This window comes from Corvus hawaiiensis, chromosome 8, assembly GCF_020740725.1.
Source record: "Corvus hawaiiensis isolate bCorHaw1 chromosome 8, bCorHaw1.pri.cur, whole genome shotgun sequence".
Lineage (NCBI taxonomy): Eukaryota > Metazoa > Chordata > Aves > Passeriformes > Corvidae > Corvus > Corvus hawaiiensis.
In genome coordinates, this window is record NC_063220.1 from 26,073,569 (window position 1) to 26,098,305 (window position 24,737).

The 24,737-nt window shown below is 39.3% G+C and overlaps 1 protein-coding gene across 1 annotated transcript in view; it reads left to right on the forward strand.

The window, feature by feature from the left end:
- The window catches only part of CSGALNACT2 (chondroitin sulfate N-acetylgalactosaminyltransferase 2), a 32,957-nt gene that overhangs the window by 4,252 nt on the left and 3,968 nt on the right, over positions 1–24,737 (forward strand). Inside the window, exons 2-6 of the mRNA XM_048310552.1 lie at positions 11,499–12,746; positions 20,064–20,280; positions 20,815–20,916; positions 22,512–22,690; positions 24,286–24,380. Of these exons, the coding sequence (XP_048166509.1) occupies positions 12,083–12,746; positions 20,064–20,280; positions 20,815–20,916; positions 22,512–22,690; positions 24,286–24,380 (1,257 nt within the window). The 5' untranslated portion in view covers positions 11,499–12,082. The remainder of the gene's footprint in view (positions 1–11,498; positions 12,747–20,063; positions 20,281–20,814; positions 20,917–22,511; positions 22,691–24,285; positions 24,381–24,737) is intronic.

Below are 24,737 nucleotides of genomic sequence, written 5' to 3' on the forward strand. Positions count from 1 at the left end.
ACCCAAAATATCCATTAATGCATTACTTCAGTAGATGCAGGGGTAAGAACATTTACCTGCAGGAGTCTGAGTACAAGTACATACTTGGCAACTAAAGAAAAAGTGTGCAGAGTTGATGTAGCTGTCTCAGCAGCATAGCGATGGCTGAGCTGATGCTGGGGGAGGGCTAGGTGGGCAGGCACTTTCGGCACTTGTTCTCCCAAAAACTAGGGAAATTAATTTCACTCTTCTCTGGCATACTGTAGGGAATTTCTGTTCAAGGAAACCAATATGCCAGTTGTAGAGCAGAAGTAAAATTCTCTCATGGCTAACAAATCCTCTGGAGATGGGTCTTACCCGCATACTTTTAATGGCTGTCACCAGCAACAGTTGTCTCCTTTTGCTGAACGTAGCTCCAGGCTGGTTCTCACATATTCAGAGTTAAAATAATACAATGCAGAACAGGTAGGAGTTAAAGGTAGCTTAGAAATACAATACTTGCAATTATTGTATTTCCAAGTAAAATTGCTGAACAGATGAGGTTCTGTTATATAGACACCCCCTTCTTGTATTTGACTTTGACAAATGAGCATCAACCACAAAATTAGGTTAGTATGTCTGCACTGTTAATTGTGCTTTTTGTCAAGACAACAGATGAGTGCTTTCATAGAAGACCAAAACTGTAGGACCACCTGAGTTTTCCAAAAAGTTGTATATGAACCTACAGTAGTTTTATATTGACTAGTCCCAGTAAATTGTGTAAAGAAAAGGGCCCTAATAGTTTTTCTGATGCCAGTTGCCAGAGACATGGCAGAACAGTTTCTGGTTTTCAGGTGTGTAATTGCAGGAAGACATGAAAATTTAAAGCTGATGGTTGAGGTGCTGCTGTACAAAGGCTCTGAGCTAATTCTGTTTGTAGATGATGTGGGTGTGTCCTGTGATAGTCAATTGCAGCCAGGTAGGTAACCACGCAGATTTTCTGCTACCCCTGTGTTCATGTGTGGTGTTTGCACGTTTGCATCTCCGTAGAACAGCAGAAATAATACTTGGAGAGTTCTGGGTGGAGCTTGTGTTGCTGCTGCAGGGGCAGGTGTTGAGCAGTGATGCACAGGAAGCAATTGAGGCTTGTTGGGAACACTGCTGAATTAAAGCAGAGGAAGTGATCTAAATGAGCTTATGTTTTGAAGCACACTGTGAAAACACAAAATGCTGGTTTTGAGCACAGTTCAGAGTGAACCCACAGTTCAGAGGCTGTCTTAAGTTTCTGTGAAATAAAGTCTGTCCTGTAAGAGTGTTTTGGTGACAGCTTTCAGATGACTTGTGTTAGCACTTCTGCTGTCTCAAAGGTTTCCCCAGGCAGTGGTGTCAAAAAGGATGGCACTTGTCAGCACTGTTGATGCTACTCACAGCCCCAGGGGCAGCAGATGACTTGCATGTCTTTCTTGTGCTCTGGTAGAGTGAAAATTAAGACTGCTGAGTGATAGTAGTTTAGTTCATCTTTCATGTGCTCTGTGAGTTCCTGATACACGTAGAAGTCTTCTAAAGAAGGGACATACAATTTCTGAAGTAGGAGGATGAGTGCTGGCTGGACAGAGCTGGCAGGTCTCTTCCCAGCACAGTCAAAGCATTGCTCCTCCAGTAAGATGTCTCTGCAGGGCAAACTTTGCCCCAGTGCCCCCAGTGTTTGGCAAAGGACTGGGTGTTAACATCCAAAATATTGTATTAGATTCTGCTGTGAAGTGCTGTGATGCATGTTTCTTTATGCTGGATTTTTAAAATCACATTTTGGACATAATCCAGGGTCTTTGAATTCTTTTGCTTTTAACTCTTCAGAATTCCTCCTTAGTTTAAGGTCCTGAGCTTCTATTAGATGGACAGGTGGAAGTGATAGGGATTTAAATCAACTGTGTGAAGGGACAAGAAGGGAAGGAAAAAACCCAACTTTAAACCAGTGTTCGAACAGTGTAATAGAAGTTGTTGCCAGTAGAACAGTGTGTTAAATGTGACATTTGTGACAAGTGTCTGTGGTAACAACCTGTATGTCCCTGCTGTGAAGCAAAACAAGCAAAATTAGAAAAAGAAAAAAGTAGTGAAATATGAACACAATGAAAGAACATTGCAAGGAACCTGCAAAAACTTAGCAGAGGTTTGCAAAAACTCTTGGCTTCTCTCCCCTTCAAACCATGATGATCTCTTCCTGAAGAAGAGAGGAAGGAAGGTGGTTCAAGTGGTCCAAAGACTGACTTCAGGGACTTGAAAAACAAAACAAGAGAGATGAAGCAGTGTAATGCAAAGTGTTTGATGTTTCTAGTTGTTCATACTGGCAACTTTTTCAATGCAAGGAATATATCAGGATAGTTCTGACAAGCTGCTGGCTTTTCTGCTTCTGGTGAAGCTTGGTATTGCTAGTCCTTTAAGAGTAAGTTAATGCTTAGTTATAATGTCAGACTGAAAAATTACAGATGACATAAGCTGTGCTTCTGGAATGCACCAGATGTTTCTCAGTTGTTTGGCATCCAGCTTTCATGGCTGGTGACATATTCGAGGGTGATTTGTTGTGCTGAAAGCAGAACCTGAAATACTATGCTGATTTTTAGGTGTTCTAAAAACATTTGTAGTTTGTGTTCCTCCTTCCATCTTCGATTGTGGACTGAAAAATAGCAAAGTGAGCACAGTTTTGAAAACCATGTGTGAACATAAGTTAGCTGATTCAGTTGTATTTAAGGAAATCAAGGCAGCATTTTCTTAGGATTTCTGTAGCAAGTAGTATTTTAAACTGGTTTTAGTTATTTTAGAACTCTCAGGCCAAACTACCACTTGGACAAAATGCACAGAAATATCTTCCAGTGGTCACTTCAGGAGTCTTCAAACTTGCACTGAGGAGCATTCTGTACAAATATTCCCTGGTCCAGGTAACCCTCAAAAAATTTGGCAATAAATCATAACTTCAGTGAGAATATTGCTGTGGTGCATATTTGTTCAACAAAACTTTTTTATTAAATTTAGATCAATTTCCTATATACATTTCTGTTTTTAAGACAGATATTAATAGAAGTTTGAAAGTCTTTAAGAAAGTTGGATGCACTTGAGAATTTAACTGCAGTCTGTTTTCACTTCAACTGCTACAGTTGCATCATAGTCTGGAATGTTACATCCGTGAAAACAGTGTCCCTCTTAACATAGAAAAAGTTCCAGAAAATGGAAAAAAAAAAATTAACCCCCCACATAATTAAGTCTCTAACTTTTTTTAAATGCTGGCTCATTTGCTGTGCAGCTGTTAGAAAAAACATTCTGGGTATGGACTGTCCTTTTCCATCTCTTCATAACGTAAGAAAAAGCAATCTCCATGTGAGAACTACCTACTAGGTACCTGTGAGGGCCTCAAAGGGAATCTGTTTTCCTCTACAGTATTTTCAGATTTGCTTTAGAGTATAAGGAAACTGGATGCATGACCTTTATTCTTACCTCCCACAATGAGAAGTCTTCCACTGCCTCCATGTATGAACTTGAATGACAATTATCCTTTAAAAACAGCTCAAGCATTTACATAGGTTGGCATTTATATTTTCATTATGCTTGGGTTACAGTAACTATGTTATCTTGATCTCCTTATATAGAGAAGTAGATGACAGAGATCTGAGAAAGCAGAAGACAGCTTAATTCTGAGAATATGGTTAGATGTGGAACTTAGGTGAAGCAATTGCAAGAAAAACACATTATTCTCATCTCTTTGGTTTTCCCAGTTACCGTTCCACAGTGAATGATTGCAGTCATTCTCAGTGATTGGTTTTAATAAATAGAACATGGCATCAGTGAAAATGCAGGTGTGCTGTGCAAATGCTGTGCTGGTGAGCTGGGATCGCCAGTTACCTTCTACTGTGTTATTGCATTTGAGGGAGCATCATCTTGTGTGGGGAAAATATTTAGCTGGGGCCTTATAAGTTGTTTAGATGCTTTGGGTGCCTAAAGAGTATTTCACCTTTCCTCATTCACTTTGATTCAAGGTGATGCTCTCTAAGCGTAACTGGTTTTTCTGTCCTTCTGAAGCAGGCTGTTTTCCTGTGCAAAAAAGCCCTACTACAGCATTACCTTTTTGAAGACTATTGGGCATCTTAAGTTTAATTTCTGCCACTTGCTGCAGCTGTTGCTCTATCCTACTGAAAGCAGTATGAACATCTCCCAGCATGTGCTCTAATAGAGACTACTGTGCATCCTTGAAGATAAACTGCAATTGCTGTAAGAAGTGATATTTAGTTTTACTTAAGCTGTGCTCCACAGTCCTTTTGCCCTTGATTGGGTGTGCAGTGTTACACAGGCTGTTGGGAAGCTCTGCCACCTTTCAGTGGACAGACTGCCATCAGCTGGGTATGGTTGCTCAGGTGTAGTGCCCTGGCTCAGGAACCCAAATGCTGCAGTGTTATAATTTATGCAGCCCCTCATGGGGACTGTGTCCTTAATAAGGGTTTAACAAAGCATGTTGTAAAAGTAGGCCAGGTTCTTGCTTAATGCTCATGTGAAAAACACTGCTTGCAAGATGTTAGGAATACCAGGAGAAAGATCTTCCCTGATAGCTGTGCTAAGGTGGCTGCTTGTACTTCTGTTCCCATTTCTAGGTTGCACTCTGGCAACCAACAAAGTAGGCACAATAAGCAGAGTCATGTAATACTGCTGTTCCTTTAATTCCCTGTCAGTAAGGGGAAGAAGACACGCTTCTCCAAACTTGGAGTTTGTGGTTTGCTTGCCAAATTTAAAAAGAGGAATAGCACCAACAGCAGTGCAGAAACCCACAAGCTAAATAATATAAGCTATGAAAAGTTGTGTTATACAGAAAAGCTACTGTCTTGGGAAAGCTGACGGTAGAAGAGCCTTTCATGATAGCTTTTTGATAATAGTTTTAAAACAAGCAAGCAAGCAAACAAAACTCCTTCAGTTGGTCCTACCTAGGACATTTTAGCTAGTTTTTCTTGCCAAGCAGATGTCTCTCCTCATAAAAACAATAAAGTGACTGTGAGCTGACTTTTGTTTCCTGGCTTTATCTGAAATGGAATAATACTGACCAGTGTGGTTAAGGTGTAGCTGGTTGGGTTTCAAGTTTCAATTTTAATTCAGCATTTTCCAGACAAATGGACTTGCTTTGGATTCACTGAAGCCAAAGCAGGGCTTTTATTCATAAACTCATTGCTTACTTTGGATTAGGTATAAAGTAAATAATGGGAATAATGCTGTTCTTTCATTTGTCCACTTAGCTATGTAATGGATTTAGTTTTGTTTAGGAACAACAAATGCCAGGACAAGTGATAACTTGCTTACTTCTCTCAGTTATAGGAGATAAAACTGCTCCAGCAAAAAGTTGCTATTTTTCCTTGTTACTTCACAGTAGGTTATGAAAGAATTGCATTTAAACCACTACAGTACAGTTAATATTTCCTTCAGTTGAGGATGACAACATGACTGCTTTTTCCAGGTATTGTCGTGGCAAAAATACCACCATTTCTAGGCTGTTGCATATCACCTTCTGCTGGCTTTCTCTGAGAACAGAGGCAATAAACCCCACAGTATTTGCTATTCTGTCAGCTTGGCATGCTGATTTATTTTTTGGCCGTGTACATGGGGCAGGGAAGGGGTGTGTGGTGCATGAGCAGGATGGGTTCTTCCTGCAGCCCCCGTGGTCTGTGTTGCTGTTGTAAAAACACATTCCAGGGAACTTGAAACAGGCGAAATTGCAAGAGAGGGTTTGGGAAAGCTATAAAGAGGGTGACCTGCTTGATTATTCTTGATTTTTAAGATGATTGAACACCACTATTAAAATGAAACCCTACTCTTTTCTGCATGTCTGTGTTTTAGAGGTTAGTACAAAGTGTGTTGCTTCAGTTGCATATGCTGAAAAGATGTAATTAATAAGCAGGATCTGGTCCTTGGAAAAGGCAGGGGTTTTTATTGATTTTCTCTCCCTCGTGTTGAGAGTGAGGTGATCTATCACATGAAACAAGGGAGATAAGAAACCTGATATATCTTCCCTATGTACTGCAGTCTCTAATGTGGCAGTGGAAACTTGTGGAGGTTTGGTCTTAATTTTATTTCAGAGTGCAGCATTTCTGCTGGCAAAACAACAATGTTGCTTTTTGTGAGAGAAACCATTTGCATGGAGAATATTATTTTTTGAGTAATAAATCCTGTGATTGTTGCACCCTTCACTGAAGTAACTTTTTCCTATGGTTCTCATGCCTGAACTACTTACTCCTGGGGTACTTTGAGTTCTAGAATGGTCCTTGTGCCAAAGGCACGATTTTTTTTTTTTCCCTTCCCATTTAGGAACTAAAGAAATGTCTGAAGTTACCTATTGCAGATGTGCTCAAGCACTTTAAAATTCATCACAGGCTGTTCATAATGTGTACAGTTCACCACTATTCATTTTTTTTCCCCCATGTCCTTAATTAAAAATGAAGTAAGATGCTCAGTGATGAGTGTGCAGTCATTGTTGTCCCCCTGTTTCCCCCATGGGACCTCTGGCTTTGGCAGAGGAAAGGAAACTGATGCCAATAAAAAGAGGTAGCTGGAAGAATAATTCCTTTTGGTGTCAGCCAAGTAAGGTGAGAAACAAAGCTGAAGTCCAGTGCTTACCAGCTACTGGGGAGTGTTGTGATGCACTGAAACAGTGTATCATGCTCTAAGCTTTCAAAAAGTTGAAAATAAGCTGCTGTGTGTGCTTCATGTGATCGATTTACTGTGGGCAGTGGTTGCAATATGTACAAGCAAAACTTTCAAATTTTTCAGAATTCAATATGAAACCGGTAAGGTCTAAAATATTTTGTGATTATTTTCACTTTCCTGTTGGTTTTACTGAATGCAGGTCATCTTGCCATAGACTGGTAGTGGCTTTTAACTTCTCTCCCATCCAGCAATGCATATGCATGTATGCCTGGGAAGCAGAGCCATAGCTGAAAGCTCATCAGATGGCAGAATTGTGATAAAAATAAGTTTTTTTCAGTCAGTAAAGAGGGTGCGATTCTTGACTGGTTTTCTGTGGAAAGTGAGAACTTTGGCAGTTAATTCTTGTGGATTTTTTTTTTTCCTCTTCTTCACTTTTCTTCCTAGCAGCAGAAAAATCTGACTTTTGTACTTGCTCAGCTAGAACTGTGTAATAAAACTCTGAACAAATTCCTTTGTCTTTTCTGTGGCTATACCTCAGCAGACTGTCTAAGCAGAGATGATGTGTTTGTGTGTTGTTAAGGTATGGTTTGAGGTTTTTCACTCCGAGGTTTATGCAAAGATTGCCTGCAACAGCAGATGCACAGCTTGCTTTCAGTTTGGTTTCAGCAAGTGAGAAGATAATGGTGTGCCCAGTATTCCTCTGACATTCCAAGCTATTCTGTTCTCAGTGGCACTGTTCTTCAGAATAAGAAGGGAAGATGCAAGAGATGAGATTGGACCTTATGATTTATTGTATAACTTGCCAAGAAGTTATATACCGAAATATGTGTGTGGAGGAGGCTTAAGACAGTGAATGTCTGTGGCATCTGGGTGAAATTATGAACAATAAAAGAACTCTCAGCTGGAATTTCATGAACAGCTAAACAGTGACCGTCTAGGGCACGCTGAATGAAAAGGACATGTCTAAAGTAAAACATGCTCACACACGGAATGTCCCCACAGTCTGGCATGAAGCCAAGTGCGTACTGAATTAGGTCACTGCTTTAAGTGTGAATGTTTCCCCACTTCAGAAAGACGTACTCATCCTTTGCAGCAAGGAACAAAACCAGAATGCTAATGTAGTTAAAAAAAAAAAAAAAGGTAAAGCATTTTCAATTAGCATGTTGGTCTGTTCCCTTGTGCTTAGAGAATCAATGAACTTTTTTGTAAGGAACAGAAACATTTCCATAGTTGAATATACAGAAGACCCTGGAAATGCAGAAAGAATTAACATCCAGTTGCCTCTGGAAATCCTGCAGATCTTTATAAGTATTTTGTAAACCTCAGATATCTCATTCCTTGGAGATCATACAGACTACTGCAAATAGACTTGTTCTGAAGAATTGATATGAAGTTAAATACCAGCATGTGCAATTTAAAGTTTTGGAACTTAATCTTTAAACACTGAAATTCCAGGGACTTCTGTGTGATTACTTATTGCCAGGTAATCTTACTGTTCTTTATAAATTTCAGAATGTTCCATGTAACCCAATTAGTTTCCCTATTGTGATTTTTTGGATCCCATGTGCTTTTGCTTGTTTTGGGGTTTCACAGCCTGCTTTCTCTTGTAATCATATTCTACAGCCTAGTTACTGGAATTCCTAAAATAGGGCTGTGTCAGATCAAATTCATATCAAATTTGGGTTGTAAATATGCAAAAATGGGGCCCTTTTTTTTTTCTGAAAAGAGAGGACAGTGAAATAGGGTGCTCATAAGCTCTCCTTTTCCAATGGGATAAGAAGGAAGGAAGATTCTTGCTGCCTTCACTCACTCTTTGAAGTATTCAAGATGAAATGTGTCTTACTCCTTTATGAAAACTTCCCTCAACAGAAGTAATACTGAAGGGGAAAAAAAAAAAAAAGTCAATTGGCTCAGTTCCCACAGCTTTAGTAAACTAACTTTCCCATTCAGCTCTCCCTGTGCAATTTAAAATTTTAATGTTCGACATAACTGGTTGCAAAAACATTCGTTTCCTTTAAAGGCCACAGTGAAGCTGTAGTGGGAAAAATGCCTGTTCTTTATGGTGTTGCAAGAAAATGGTCAAACATAAATAGGCAATGCCTATCTTTGTAAAAAGGCTGTCTTGTTAATAGGATTGTCACTAGCCCACTAGATAAAGGGTTTCAGCTAATGAAGCAATAATTAGAGCCTAGAAGGAAAAGGACCAGTGAGCACTTTACAGCCCAGCTCGTGTAGTTCTCATTGCTGCAGAAAGGGTTTATTATATTTCATCCCTTAGCACCCCTCAGGGCAGTGCTCCCCCCAACAGCCTTCTGCTGTAAATAAGTGCCAGTGGGAACGCCCGGAAATCTGCAAATATTCATAATCTTTTTTCTTGCGTTGGTGACACGGTGCCAGTGGCCGAGTTCCCTGCGGGGGCGTGTTGACTTCCCTAATCCATGCTTACCACAATGATGTCTGTTTGGCCACAGTGAGGAAAGGTATGAAGAGGAGCGCTCTTTCACTGCCCTCTGCTATTCTCTGAGGGGATCTTAATCTCCTGGTACATTGTGTCCTCTTGACACCACATCAGGAGATCTGTTTTCCCTTTCTTCTAAGACATGAATGAGACCTAAAGAAACTTAGTGACTCATCAAAGTTGAACGCAGGGTAGTTTATTGGTGGAGCAAGAATTGACTACAAAAGCCTGCTAGAACTAATGCTCCGTCTCCAGGGGTATCTATTTTTCAGTTAACAACAATTAGAATAATTGGGGCTTGAATTACTGATACTTTATACAAGTTAGGTACTTTGATCATTTCTCAATATGCCTTTACTGGTTGAAGATGTGTCAGCTTCTGCATGGAGTAGCTTTAGTACAGTCTAGCATTTACTGAGGTTTAAAGAAGCTCATGGTTCTTTATGCTATTAATTGTGGCTTCACCTCCTGCAGTCTAACAGAACAAGAATTCAGTAAGAAATGTAAAAAAACATCATATGGTCATCTTTGTACTAAAGAAAGCTTGGGATGAGATTGTAATTTCTGTGAACTGGTTTTATCCTGTAGATTTTTTCTTCTGACTCCCTTGATTCACCACATCTGGACACCGGTCAGTAGTCTGAGGATACATCTGGTGTTGATCACTCTTTATAGGCATTCAACTTGCATTTATATAATGTTGTATTTGTGCAGCGAGAAGTGATTAACTTCGGTCTTGTTTGGACTTGAAAGGATGTTATCTAGTATTCAGTTGATAAAACTGTTATTTATTTTTTATCAAAGTCTGCAGTAGCTTTACATGAGTTCCAAAACCTTCAGTTTCAGATGACTAATTGCCTTTAATCTGCTGTATTAAGAATTTCTACATAATCTATCTAAATTATTTGTTAACATGGACTTTAGCAGTAGAAATACTAAAAACTCCTTCAAGCAGTCCTATAGACTTCAGCTGGACAACCCCACGGTGTGCAGCTCTTGCCAAACTTGGTGTGCATGATATGCCTGCAGACTTTGGGTCAGCTGTGGCAGGCTTTGCTGGTGGTGGTATGAATAAGTCACTCAAACTTTCTGGCCTTGTAACTGGAGATTTCTTGCAAGTGTGGATGCTGAATATGACGATACCACTGATAAGGGGTACCCGATTCGCACTGGAGCTGTATCCGGATGCTGGAAGCTGAATGGGAAGGGAGGAGTGTCACAATGAGTAATCAGGGAGACACAGTGCCAGGTGCTTGCTGTAAACATGGGATGCATTGTGGCACCCTGACTGCCTCGCAGGGTCAGCGCAAGACGGGCTGTGTGGCAGCTGGCAGTGCCAGATAAGTCTGTCTAACCCATAGAGAAGCAGTATGGAAGTTAGCAAATTTTTCTAGTCTCATAAGGATAGTGAAACTAAACTGGGAGTCCCAGAACTTCCCCCAAACCATAACTGCATAACACAGTCAAAATGGATGTAGAGCTAATAGGTCCCTGGATAAATTTTAATGAGTTTCACTTATTTTATACAATCAAATTTTAAATGGAAGTATTTTATTAATGTTGAAAATAGACTAACATGCACTGAGCCTACTTCTTAGCTTTTTATGCTCTCATTGAGGAGGCCTATGAATCGTTTAGCTGACTCTCAGTGCTGAGTAGCATTTTTGGTATCCCCCTCTTGCATATCTCTGGTCTGTTTCCCTGGTCTTTTCCTCTAGGCTAGTTTGGTCAGTCATGTAAGAGTGTGACCCATGCCTCTTTATGCTAGCCTAACCATATCAAAAAATGGAAATGTTAGCAGATGGGTAATCTCAGGATCCCTTTCATCAATCAGGGATTGGAGTTTGAATTTCAATTTCTCTTGAATTTGACTTAATCTGAAATGCAGTTTCTGTAAACTTTGATATTTAAATCAATAATACTTTATTCATGAGTGAATAGTTTTACCCTGAAAGATATTTACTTAAAGTAAAAGCAAATAAAATTGCAAGCTTCTGCTCCTTCAAAATAGTTCATGGGGTTTTTTTGATTGGTTGGTTTTTTTTTTTGTTTTGTTTCGGGGTTTTTTTTTGTTGTTGTTTAGAAGAGTAGGAAGGGCATGGGGTTTGTTTTTTTTCTTTTTTCGTCCCACAGAGTAAAACAAAACAAAAAACCCAAGAAGGAATGGTGGAGTTAAAATAAATGTCTAATAAAATGTGGTGAGACTAGAAGAACCATTACTATTTTCCAGACACTGTGTCAAAGGGAGTTGCTGATGGGTAATGCAAAGGAAAGAAAAAGCATTTCTTTCTCCCTTTCTCACTCCTTCCACCAGCAGTCTCTTGCATGCCTGTGTTAGAACTTTGTTCATGTGTTTTCCAAATGACTGTCTGCTTTGTAGTTCTAATATATACCTTTCTTTTAATTTTAGGTTCTGTCTTCGTTTTGCTGACTCAAACCACAGATTCCAAGGAAAGGAGGGGGAGTGGAATAAAATACTCAAGTGCCAGAGGAAAAGCAAGACTAGCCAATGAAAATTACTTTTACTAAACTGTAGATTGCTCTCACACATAGTGGGGGGAAAAATTGCTGTCTATTCAAAGCTTACAAAATTACTTCTGCAGATTGCCCTCACAAAACTTCAAATAAGCTAAGCCCCTTCAACTAGGGCTGAATTAGGAAATGAAAATATGATTCCTTGCTGGTGTCTTCTGTCTTCCTCCCCCTCTGCAGGTTTTTCTTGTTTGGGGTAGGAAATCCTGAGCAAATTGTATGGCGTCAATCAGACTTACAGTTGATGGTTATGGATGACATAGGAACTTCAGATTTACATCTCTGCAATGACACCTGATTAAGGCAAAGCTTGAAAACTGCTCATCAGCTATGTTACCAGAACTTGTAGGAGCTATTACAGTTATGTTTTCTCTCTTTTTCTAAGTTTTTAAAGTCTGGGGTGATGTTCCCTGGAAAGCAAGAGCAGATAAGTCATCTTTTAGGATTGGAAACAGAAATAATATGAGAATGCCTAGAAGAGGCTTAGTAATTCAAGCCAGGACTCGTTGGCTATTGGTGGGCCTTGCTTTACTATTCAGTTTAGTCTTGCTCATGTATTTGCTGGAGTGTGCTCCACAAACAGATAACAATGGATCTCTGCCTGGTGTTGTAGGTGAAAGCATGGGTAAAGAATACTATCAAGCTCTCTTGCAGGAACAAGAGGAGCATTACCAAAACCGAGCTACCAGTCTGAAGCGTCAGATTGCCCAGTTAAAGCAAGAGCTTCAGGAAATGAGTGACAAATTGAAGTCCCTGCAGGAAAAAAAGAGCCCGAAGGTCAATGGTATGAACTACCAGGGCACCAAAGAACAAACATCCAATGATCTCCTAGAGTTTCTTCATTCCCAGATTGACAAAGCTGAGGTGAGCGTGGGGGCCAAACTGCCTAGTGAGTATGGAGTCATTCCTTTTGAAAGCTTTACATCCATGAAAGTATTCCAGTTGGAGATGGGGCTCACTCGGCATCCAGAAGAGAAACCCGTTAGAAAAGATAAACGAGATGAATTGGTGGAAGTTATCGAGGCTGGCCTAGAAGTTATCAATAATCCAGATGAAGAAGATGGACAAGATGAAGATGATGGAGTAGGAGACAGGCAGCTATATAGTGAAAATGATTTTATAGAAGGTATGTTTACATGCTTTCCAGCCCATTAGCAGAATGTCACAACAGGCATTTAATGGTGTTTGTACTTTTAGGTGTTTTACCTACTTGAATAGAGTCTTGAAGAGTAACTGCATCATAAGAACCTTTATGTCTGATGATGAGAATATTACTGCTTCATTATCTTGTGGTTTTAGTGGAATAACAAATACATTTGAGAAGGGCTTACCACAAGAGGGGAAGCTGTACAGGGGAAGCTGTATCTGCTTAAAATATGGATGCATTCGTAACTGATTGTAGCCAAAGTCAGTGTGATACAGCTGCTTATGGTACTGAATAACTGAAAGACTTCCAGTGAAACTGATGACAGTGGGAGGGAGAAATTGATTCACCTTTCTTGTTCCAGAGTAGCTAAGCAATCCAGCATGAAGCTACATGGTTTTTCTTCACTCATCTCTATGCCACTTTTAGTTAATATTCAGGCCTTTGACTCTCTTAGAGTTGCCATGGTCCGTCCTACTGGAGGGAGAGCATTGGTAGGCTGTGTTCTGGTCCTGTCAGCTGAAGAACTTGGTGACCTGAATAGACCTTCCATGGTATACAGTTATGGGGTCTGCTAAGCTGTGCAGCCTTGAACCGTTCTCTTGTTCTCTCTTCTGTTTTGTCTCAGTGCCTCTAAGTTTAACTGCAGAACACATACTATTATAAAGGCATATGTAGCAGTTAAACTTTCAACGCTCAGTAAAGCCCTTAAAAGATGCATAGACAAATCCCATAACAAGGGGTACAGTCAAGGTACAGTCTCATGCTGATGGAGAGAAGTATTATCAAAAACTGCCCTCGTACCCCTTCTGTATACTTACAGTATTAAATACAGTTTGTGCTGCCATTAAAAACCAAAAGGTAGACCATGTTATAAGACCATTACTGCAGAAGGGAGTCTGGAGTAAGTACTGATGTCTGCACTATTAAGGAAACATGCTGGAGAAAGGTACCACTGGCCTTGAAATAATGGATTCTTTCAGTCTCAGATGATGTAATTGGTCTGTACTGCAAAAAGTCTCTGCTTTTAACAGCTACTGTGTTTAAAGTTTGATGCAAGTACTCTTTTTCATTCCAGAAGGTGGGGCAGGCCATGGAATCCACTTAGCTGGGTCAGTGCAACACAGCCAGTGCTGTGTTAGGCTCTTAGTACAGTTCTCCTTTGAAACTCTATTATTTTCTCCAGGGGTAGTCATTCTTGTACTTTATATCTACATTAAGTATTCAGCTGCTTTTCCATTGCCATTTTAGATACTGCTTGTACTCTAGTGAATTTTTATTTTACCATGACTGAAATAGCTGTCGATTTTTTTAATGTGCTGCCTTTAATGACAGAGTTTCAAGAAAGCAAATAGTTTTAGAACCTTAGAGTTATACTTCATGCCTCTGCTTCTGTTCACACCAGTATTTGTTTATGGAAATCAAACGAATTTCCTTTTGCTGTAAAGACAGTAACTTCAAACACAGGGTTACGGGAACTTTAGGGAAAGACAAGTATTTTATGCTGCATATGGATGTGTTAGCAACCAGCCATAGCGTTATCTATATCTATTAGTGTCTTTCTTCAGACAGAAGGTGTGGGTTGTGTGAGTATTCTGTGGGTTTTTTAGTGCAAATACTACTAGCTAATTTAGCCAGGAATAAAAGGCAGCTTCTGAATGTTCACATATTTTTTCCCCACCCCTGTTTTTCTAAAACTCAGAGGTAAGAAGCAGACCCAGCCAGTATTGGTATGTGCAGGTGCCTTGCCCTGCAGCCCCGTGAGTGGGCTCTAGCACTCTGCCTCCATTGCCTGGGCATCCCCTTTTGATGGAAGTCTAATTGAAAAGCTGCTGCCATTCTATTTAGAAAATACTGCTCCCTTAAGCTGTCATAAACTGGTAGGTTTAAATTGCATAGCAGACTTGGTGTATCAGCTGATGTCAGAGCAGGTCCTGCAATTGTCCTAAGAGCATGTCAAAATGGTTGCTGGATTAGTGTTGCTCATTTAGAGAGACAGTTTTTTAAAGATGGTTTTAGTCGAAGCAAATAATTTAAGTTCTGCATCCTCTTCAATAGGTAATTATTTTGTAATAAGTGGTTTGTGACTAAAAGTAGAATATTGTGCAATTTGAAATTGGAGGCTGAGAAACTTGGTGTATGGATATTTTTTTTTTTTTTTACTTCTGGGACAAAAGAGAAAACATGGTACTGCTTTAGTTAATACATAACCATCATGTTTTTTGCTCAGTACAGATAAGCTGATTTTATCTTCTGACTTGCAGGATTTTTTTCCTCAAAACTACTGCGTATCTGTGTATAAAAACTTACCCACAAAACTGTGCTACAAGAAATAGGCATTTTTATTCTAAAGTGTTCTAGCTTGTTACCTCAACAGGCTATTTTTTATATATGTCAATATTTGGTTCTGCGGATTATGTCTGCTCTTTTCCTAGACTTGTGAAATAGTAGACTAAACTTTGAACTATGTAATATTTTGTGATATGTACTTTCAGGTACTTTCTCCTTAGAGAATTTGGTGACTGTTTAAATAAGTTTAGAATATCTTTTCTTATAGATGATTTTACTTAATGGTGTCTTTTGATGTGTGCTGAATATGTCTGAAGTTCTTTCCCAGCATTTATGTTGCTTCTGTTGCCCAGTCAGTGAATTATCACTGTTATTTAAAAAAAAATCAAGAATTTTTTTTTCTTACTGTGTTTTAGGATATCTCTCTATTGGAGTACCTTGAGACAACCAATACTAATAACTTGAATTTAAAAATTATCTGCTTTCTATTTTATAAATAGAAATTTCCGAAAGAAACTTTTTTTCTGATGAAGTACACTTAATTATCAATAATACTCATGGTAGTCTGAATCTACTGATTTTTATTACTTCTAATACTGCATAGGCCAAAAAAGTTCCAAATATATGCTGATGGATGTGAACTTACTCATTGCATTTTTGCTCTGTGTCCTTGATTTAACTGTTCATGCAGCTGCCTTGCTGCACGCTCAGCCTCTGTGGGCTCTGCATGAAGATACTCTGTCTTCTGCCAGTGATGCAAGGAAGCTGTATCCACAACAGGGAGCAATCTGGCCAAGTGTTTTCTGAACTGATGTTATCTTGTTAGTGTTGCAAGACAAAGAGATGATCCAAATCTGCTTTGGAATTATGAGAAGGCAGAGCTACCACAGCCACGTCATGGTTATGTGCAGGCTTTGAACAATAACACTACGTAAAAAAAAAAAAAAGATTTCTAAGTATATATTACAACTACAAAGATACTTTCTGAGAACTTCAAATTATTTTTCACAAGGCTCAATTGACTTGCTCTGCTGATGAAGAGAAAACCAGCAAATTTCTCAGCTCTGTTTGCTGTGCCTGTTTTCCTTTGCAGCAACCCGTAATGAAACTTCCAGAATTCTAATATTAACAGAACAAAAATCTGACCTGAAAAGAAGTCTTGTTTTGCAGTTGAGAAACACTTTGAAGTTGTTGTTTTTTTTTTCTTAGTGTTTCCATTAGATCTAAGTATATGAGAAACAAGAGTATCCTATTCCCTGTGGATGAAGAGTATCCCTAGTGAGGATAAAAGATGCAATTTTACATATTTTCATGAATGAATGGATTTAGGATTATGAACAATGGACCTACTTGCTGAACTGCACAATCTAAGGTAGTCCTCAATTAAAAATAGATTTATTTGAGATCAGTATTTGATAATATTGAGAAATGGAGAGTAATTTAGAGGAGATAATAGTATTACCTCTGCCTGTTCCCTTTCTCCAGAAGCTTGTGACGCTAAGTCTTGAATGGTGACAGAGAAGCCTTGAGGAGCCTTCATGGACACACTTCACTATCAGTGTAACTGGCTTATTTGGGTTTACATTTATCAGTGTAATTGGCTTTTCTTATCAAGAGATTAAAAGGTTTTCCGTTGCACAAACATTTAAAATTAACCTTTGGAAAACAGAAGCAATTATCTAATTGCTAATAAAAGTCTTGGTATTGAATGTCTAGCAGTGCTATTTGGGTCCTGATTCTGTGTTTCCAATTGAAACTGAGCAACATCCAGAAACTTTCTTCAGATCTGCATCTAAAAGGAAGACTCCCCACCCATCCGTGGCATGTAAAAATCCTTTATTCCCCTGCTGCCAGCTTAAATCAAAACTCTTCCAAAGTCCTTGCCATCCATAGAACAGTGTGGACTGTTTGTCATGCAAACAGCCCCTTTCATGTGTGCTGCATAAGATCAGAAACTGGCCACTGTCCTGGGAACTTCAGTGGAGAATTCTAATACACACCAAAAAAACCAGGTCATACATCTTAAATTCCATAGCCCAAACACTTTCTTGGTAGTCGTAAAATATTCAAGGCAATAGAAAAAGAGCTTTTTGGCTTTGATAGTAACTGATCCCCAGGATTCCTATGTTTAGTATGTTTGGTGAGAAACAGAACTTCTGCAAAGGGAGAAAAGCTTCATGGACCAGAAATAGCAGCTGCTAAATTATTTCTACTGCTTTTTACCTCTTTGCTTGAGGAGTTCTATTTTGGATGACAGCCAGCATATGCCAGTTGGAAGGTGAGATAACAGGTTTTATTAAATGAGTCAGTTCCAAGTGTTAAAAACCTGAATACACTAAGAAGTAAACCAGATGTGGGTTCTTTTTCTGGCTGTTCTCAAATCTGGCTTCTGTATATAGAAACTTTAGTCCCATAAAAGTATTCAAGTTAGTAGATTAGCAACAGAGGTTAGCTCATAGCAAGGAGAATAACTCAAGGAGTACATAGTATTTAAAAGAAGTGTGGCTCTAGTAGCATGTTGAGATTCAAAAGTTTGGAATCTTGTATTTCAACAATTGAATGTTGGCAAGGCACTATTTGTATTTGAATTTGCATATTAATGTCTTTATGAAGTACAGCAGTGGGGTTTGCTTTTGTTTTCTTTTTTTTTTAATTAATCTAGAAATTTTTATTCTGTACTTCAGCCTTCTGTTGTAGACTGACATCTAAGCTTAATCTTTGATTAAAGATAGGCTATTGGCAGCTGACGTGCTTTTTAAAAACTTTGCTTATATTGTAAATGGTATTTTTATCTGCAAACAGCTATTGGATAACAGAGTAAAGAATAAAATATAAAATGCTGAATGTTAATTTCCCCAGGAGTCCTGGTACAAAGTGTTTGCTGTATATTACATGAAAGCATGAGGTACAAGCATAGTGGTGCATCGGCTGCTCCATTAACCATGATGCTGTTTTCAAGCTACAGTGCTGGACTATGCAGCACAAAAGATTGGAATGGAAAAGGGTTGAGAGGGATTTAAAATCTTTTGCTGCTTCTGACAGTCAGCATTGTAGACTTTCATTGTTTGAAACACCATTTTCAGTGCTTGTAATTAATAATGATTTAAAAATTAGCATTAAAATGTGGTGCATACTTCATGCATCTCTGTGTTGACAAAAGCATAAATGTGAATTTCAGTCTTTTCAAGGAGAGCATTGCAGAACTTTGTTCAAAGGTTAAAACCATCTGAGTTAAGAGGTTCAGTTTTCACTGACTTCCAGTGTGATGGACCAGCTTGTTCTGCTACAACATGTGTCCCACAGACCCTCTGTGGTAGTCATCCACGTTTCCCGTTGGATCTGCCAGTGCACACACTTGTCCACAAGAAGGAATGGATTACAGAGCTGAGTGTGGGCGAGGCATAAGGCGCTTGCTGTAAAAGAGAGGCTGCTGGGCAGAAAGAGGGAGCATCAGTGAAAGAAACTGGGCTTGGTTTGAGGATGGAGGCTGGAGCAGAGGAACATAGAGTTAGGTAGATTTAGAGAAAGGATTCTTTCTTTGTAAATGGAATCTGGGATATAGAGAAAGAAGTTAGGTCAAGGTGGTATGCACATTCCTTTGCTTCTTGTATTGAAAGGGAAGGGAACATGGAGGAATACTTCCCTGGGGATAAGGAGAGCCAAAAAGCTCTATCATCCCTTCTTTCTGGTTCCTGAGACAGTCAAACCCAAGGTGCTCTGAGGCTGAGAGCTGCTCCCTTCACATACTTTGTCCCATGTTGACTTCAGTTGCTAAAGAAGATGAGACAAAAAGGACAATATCAATACTGGATACAAAAGAGAACCCTTTGTATTGCCCATATGGCTTGTCTGCTCTGTGCCCTGCCACCAGCTGCTTTCTGGGTGGGAGGCCTGGGAGGGATTTCAGCTGCTGAGGACACTGGCTTGGAGAAGGGGCAGTTCAGGCCAGCCAGGTGAATGGAAATGCATCCTGTGAGGGCAGGGGTGTGCATCACACTTGGGAATATGCAGCTGTTTGTAACTTTCTCTATGGTCTGGGTGGCCAGTTAACTGGAATGTAATGCCAGTTCATGGCGTAGCTTGTGGTTCTTCTTTTCCTGGCTGGTGAGAAGAGAGCAGAGGTGGGATGCTCATAAGGCATTTTTGTTGGAGGATTTTTCCTGTCATCATTTCTTATTCTCAGGGTAGCATAGATGTGGAATTGGCAACACAGAGCTTGTTCTGAATGGGACACGATGAAGGAGCATGTTCTGAAGGGGACAGATTTTTTCTACCCATTAGGAGTAAAATATCTCTCAACAGATAGTCCTGTTTCTGGGGGACTAGCATTGTTGTCCTGAAGTGTGACAGCCACATAGAAAACCTCTGCCTATGTCCTTAGAAGATTGTGGGTATAGTAAAATGCCACTAATTTATCAGATAGAAAGCATTAACTACTGGTCAGCAGTGAAAACAATTTAAAAGCATTCCAGCATTATCACACAGTTGTTTTGTTTCGATGCCACATGTCAGATTTTGCAGACTTTGTCAAGCAAGTTACTGTCATTTGTTCTGCCCACAGAACAAATTGTGCTTTTCTTGTGTTGATCACTGGCCAGATGATTTCAGTTTTTACTGTGGACTAGCTCAGGGCTAGATTCTTACTGAACGGCTTAAGAGCAGGCAATATTAAATTTCAGCCATCCTTTTCCATAGCAAATAGCTGAATTCCCTTTTTGTTGGGAAGACCCAACTCTAATTCTGTCTGAGAAGCTGGCATAGGACCAGAAAACCTGTTGTCTCTAAGAAGCAGGGGAAGCTGGAGTTTGTTTGGGGTTGTTTCTCAGGTCTGACCTAAAATGGTAGAAGGCTGATTGTGATCAATAATAGTTTGTGGAAACTTTGTATGTTTTTAGGAGAAACCCAGAAAGTTTGTCTCCACTTCTTTAGTTCTTAGGAAAATCAGTGTTTCTGAAATACAATTTCCGGGATCTTTGACTTTACATATTACTTGTGTGACTTATTCTTCAGGTTACTATCGTACAGAAAGAGATAAGGGGACACAGTATGAGCTGTTTTATAAGAAGATGGATGGCATGGAGTACAGGCATGTCACCTTGTTCCGACCTTTTGGACCCCTCATGAAAGTGAAGAGTGAAACGGTCGATATTTCTAGATCGATCATTAACATTATTGTTCCTCTTGCTGGAAGAACTGAGGCATTTGCACAATTTATGCAAAACTTTAGGTAGGTGCATGAGATTATATAGTGAGCTATGTTGCTGATTTTCAGTATTTTGTTTCCTTTTCAAAATGAATTCCTGTTCTGGTTGATTTGCAGTGGAGCTAATGATTCCAACATTGTGTGCAACTGCCTTGGGGTGTGTGTAATTGAACCTACAGTATGGAGAAAACATTCCTTCTAAAAGGGTTTGAGAGATTCTCAAATTGCAGCAAAATGACCAAATGTCAGGATCATTGTGAACCTGGACACAGATGATCTTGAACATAATTTTTACATTAGTTGTAAATGTACAGAGTACCTGTTTATAAAATAAGGTATTGGAATGTGACACACAGTATTGGAACCTTCTGATTCAAATGGGAAAGATGGGGAAGGAAGAGGGGAAAACATCTTTCCTTGTTTTCTTTGAAGCCATTTGATGCCTAACCAGAACACTCCAGTCTGCTAATACTTTTTAATGCAGTAGCTTTTAAGTACCTGAAGTTTTTTATTGTGTTGCAAGTAATTATTAATATCAGCTTATCTTTGTGCTTATAGGGATGTGTGTATTCATCAGGATAAGCGTGTTCACCTCACAGTGGTGTACTTCGGACAAGATGGTCTATCAGAAGTGAAAAGCATCCTAGAATCTGTAGCTAGGTAAGTGTATCAATTCAACATCAGTCAGTACAAACAATATTGATTGGCATTTTAAGTAGTTTTTAAAAAGAATGAAAAAATAAACCAAATAAATTTATACTCCATTTCAGGTTACTAGGAAAAGTATGCTTTATTTACTGTACGCTATTTATAGTTGGCATTTTACAGCTTAGGTTGCAAAAGTTTCCTGAAGACTACAAAAATCAACTTATAGACAGAAAAGACTTTGAGGTTTCTATCTGACAGTCCAAAAAACAACAGGGATAACAACAGGGATGAGTTTTGCAGTGCATATTCAGTCACGCTAACAGCTTGATCAGAGCTTAAGTTCTTTGGAACTGGGATGTACATTTCAATAGCTATTTCACTGGAGAGACAATTTTATTTAATGATAAGGAACAAAGATGTACAAAGTAGGCCTACTTACTCTTGGCTGTAAAATAACTTTAAGCACAGTTCATCATGGCTGTCTCAGCAAGTAGCATTACGTTTATGGATGTAAAATTCCTGAATGTGTCTTTTATGATTTTTGCTCCAGAGAGATGGGAGAGGTGTTAGCATCCTTTGCCTACGTTTCTTCGCTCCCTGAGCTCTTGTGCTCATCCCTGAGCTGGGAGCTTTTTCCCCTTGAGCTCTAGTGTGATCCCTCTCTCACAGTGCTGGCCAGGCTACTCTCGATGACATAGATTAGACACTGGCTACTTTGTCACCAGCTTGGAGCATGTGATGGAGAGTTGGCCTGACATGTACAGGCATCTTGTAGGAAGGGAGGAGAGAATTTCTGCCTTTTTTGCTGTAGTCTCCCTAGCACCTGCCGTGTGCTGGGCCCCTCCATTTTTGAGGCCCCTGCTGCCTGCCCTGCTCTCTGTGAGATGTCCTCAGAGCACTGAGCCAGTGCTGCAGGCTCACTGAGCATTTACCTGGTTCTGTATCTTTTTAGTGGTGCTACTGTTGAGTATCTTCACTCTTTTCTCTTCAAGCATTGTCCTCTGAAGTGTCTTTGAAGTAGACACTTAACTTTGCTTGAAGGTGTTCTCTGAGTGTGTTTTCAGTCTCCTCTTGCTGCTCCTTCCCTCTTCTGCTGTGAGTACAGGCCCATGTGCTACTGGTAAATAGCAAGGAGAAGCAAAATGCCTGGGTTATGGTGGCACCACCACACAGATGGCCTTTGCCCCATGCGTCTGATGATGCCAGGACTCTGGCTTCCTGTTTGCAGCCTTCTCTGAACTGGTGAAGACAGCTATTTCTCTGTTAATCAGGACTTCTTGGTTTGTGGGGGCAAATTTTAGATGCCATTGTAATTCAAGAGAGCATTTTAATTCATGTCAGATAACAAAAGGCCTTTTAATCTGTCTGAATGATTAAACATGAAGTGGAGTTATTAAAGTAAGACTGATTTCTATCATTTTACAAGGTTTAAAATTAAAATAGACAGCTAAGTGTAACAGATTTTTTTTTTTTCTCATTCTGATCATATAACTGTTTTTCTTTTTAAATTTCTGGAATGAAATCCTGTAAAATGCTGGAAAATTATAAATGGTCCCTCTGCCCCTCCCCACAGATTGATTTTGGGTTTGGCTCTGTTTTTCTTGTAGAGAAACTGACTTCCACAATTACACACTTGTCTCTCTGAATGAGGAATTTAACCGAGGCCGAGGACTTGACATGGGTGCCAGAGCCTGGGAAAAGGGCGAGGTCCTGATGTTCTTCTGTGATGTTGATGTTTATTTCACAGCCGAATTCCTCAACAGTTGTCGCTTAAATGCTGAGCCCGGTATGTTCCCTGATTGTTGCTGGAACAGAGCCTTGCCACCGTGCTTGACTTCACCTGACCTGTGCTGAGCATATTGAAAACAAAGAAAACTTGACTTGAATGGTGGAGCTTATTCAGTACCACACACACCCTGGGAAATGAATCACATTCTTCACAAAAGGCAATAATATTTAGACTGAGAAATAACTTCTGCATTAGAGTAGCTTGTTTTAAGAACAATTGTCTTTTTTGTACATATACAATTTTCATGTTTTCTTAAGATTTAGTTGTCTGAAAGAAAGCTGGACAGTTTAATTGCTTTAACAATTAGACTGCATGTGAATTTGTATAACAAAACACAGTGTAATGCTCTACAGTGGAAGATGATTTTTGTTATGCTGAAGTCTCTAACAAGTTCGGTTTTATCTCTTCTCACTCGTGTATGGCCAAACACATCATATACGAATGGTTTTCAGTAGAGCTGCAGTGTGTTCCTTATGGAGACTGAGCTAGTGGTCCATGCTTAAATCCCAAACTCTGAAATATTCTGATTATTTTTCTTAAGTTTGTATGAGCCTTGCTTGTTCTACAGGCTTCTGCCAAGAAGGGTAAAGCTTTCTTGAGTTAACAAGCATTCTACTGAAGACCTTCTCTTGTCAAATGTGTGTTTGGGGTTTTTTTTTAATGCTTACTCTTGTTTCAAATTTATTGCAGCCAGAAAGCATTTTCTCCAAATGTCAATTTGGAATCAATAGATATTTTTTCTTCATCTAATAAACAGGCAAGAAAATTCTTCAGAAGCCAGATACTTGGATTCTGTTTCTTGCTTTTTCTTTCATTTCTGTCTGTCTCTGTACTTCATCAAACAAGTTGTATAAATAATTGGAAAATTGTTGGAGAGGAGTGTCTTGTGAGCTTTAACAAGGAAGGGAGTTCGAGAGACTGCTTGGCAATTCATACTGGCAGTTTGTCACCTTTGTGTCAAGTGAGATCTGAAAATGCTGCTCACTCCTTCAGAGTTCATGCCCAAGTCAGGACAGTGAATATTCTTGTGGACTGTTGTCAATACCTTTGCAGCTTTGGCGATGCACGACATTCATGGAAAAATATTTATCTGGTTTCTATAATAGACACAGAACTGGTGTTTTAAGCATAGTCAGGATGCTCATGATGCTTGATACCCTTGTAGGATATCCTGGATGTACCTGCTTTTACATGTTTGTGGAAAGACACAAATTCATAAATCTCAACAATGCAAGGTGTTACTTGGATTTGATTATTTTTTAGGTTTACTGCATATCATTATTGCAGGAATATTTCAGTCACCTAGTATGACACTGAGATAATATTTTATATAAGCATATATAACTATATGCAAATGTAAATCAGTAGTGTAGTATGTGTAATATGCATACATATGTATTTTTTTTAATCCTATGAGCTCTGCCCCACTAGATATTACAGGCTTCCTAGGAGGGAAATATTAGCAGCTTGTTTTGATTCATTTCCACTAGATGCCTAATAGGTAATATTTTACGTAAAAAGAGTGTTTCTGGTTTCTTTTTGCCTTCAGAAAACATGCCCACAGTGAGTAACAATTTTCTTTTGACTTCCAGGGAAAAAGGTTTTCTATCCTGTGGTATTCAGCCTTTACAATCCTGCTATTGTCTATGCCAACCAAGATATACCACCTCCTGTGGAGCAGCAATTGGTAAGCAGTGGGATTTATTCTGGATAGAATTAGGCATGCTTTGTATTAAAACAAAATGAAGTGTAACTTAATAGTCTGTTTGGGATATCTTATGACCTTTGGCAGTGCATATCTAAACATTGCCCATAGGCAAAGCACTTGGAAAAAAATCTTGTCAAACAGTACAAAATTCATTCTTAGATAAACTTGGAGTTCCATGTAGTTTTAAAGAAATAGTTGCTATTAATCAAATGAAGTTAGTAGTTCTGATCTGTTGCTTATTCTGGCCTGGAAAGCCAGTATTTTAGGAGGATGGTGGCATTACAGGGCAGCAACTTTCTTCTTATCTTCCAGCAAAAAAAGCATTGGTGAAAGGCA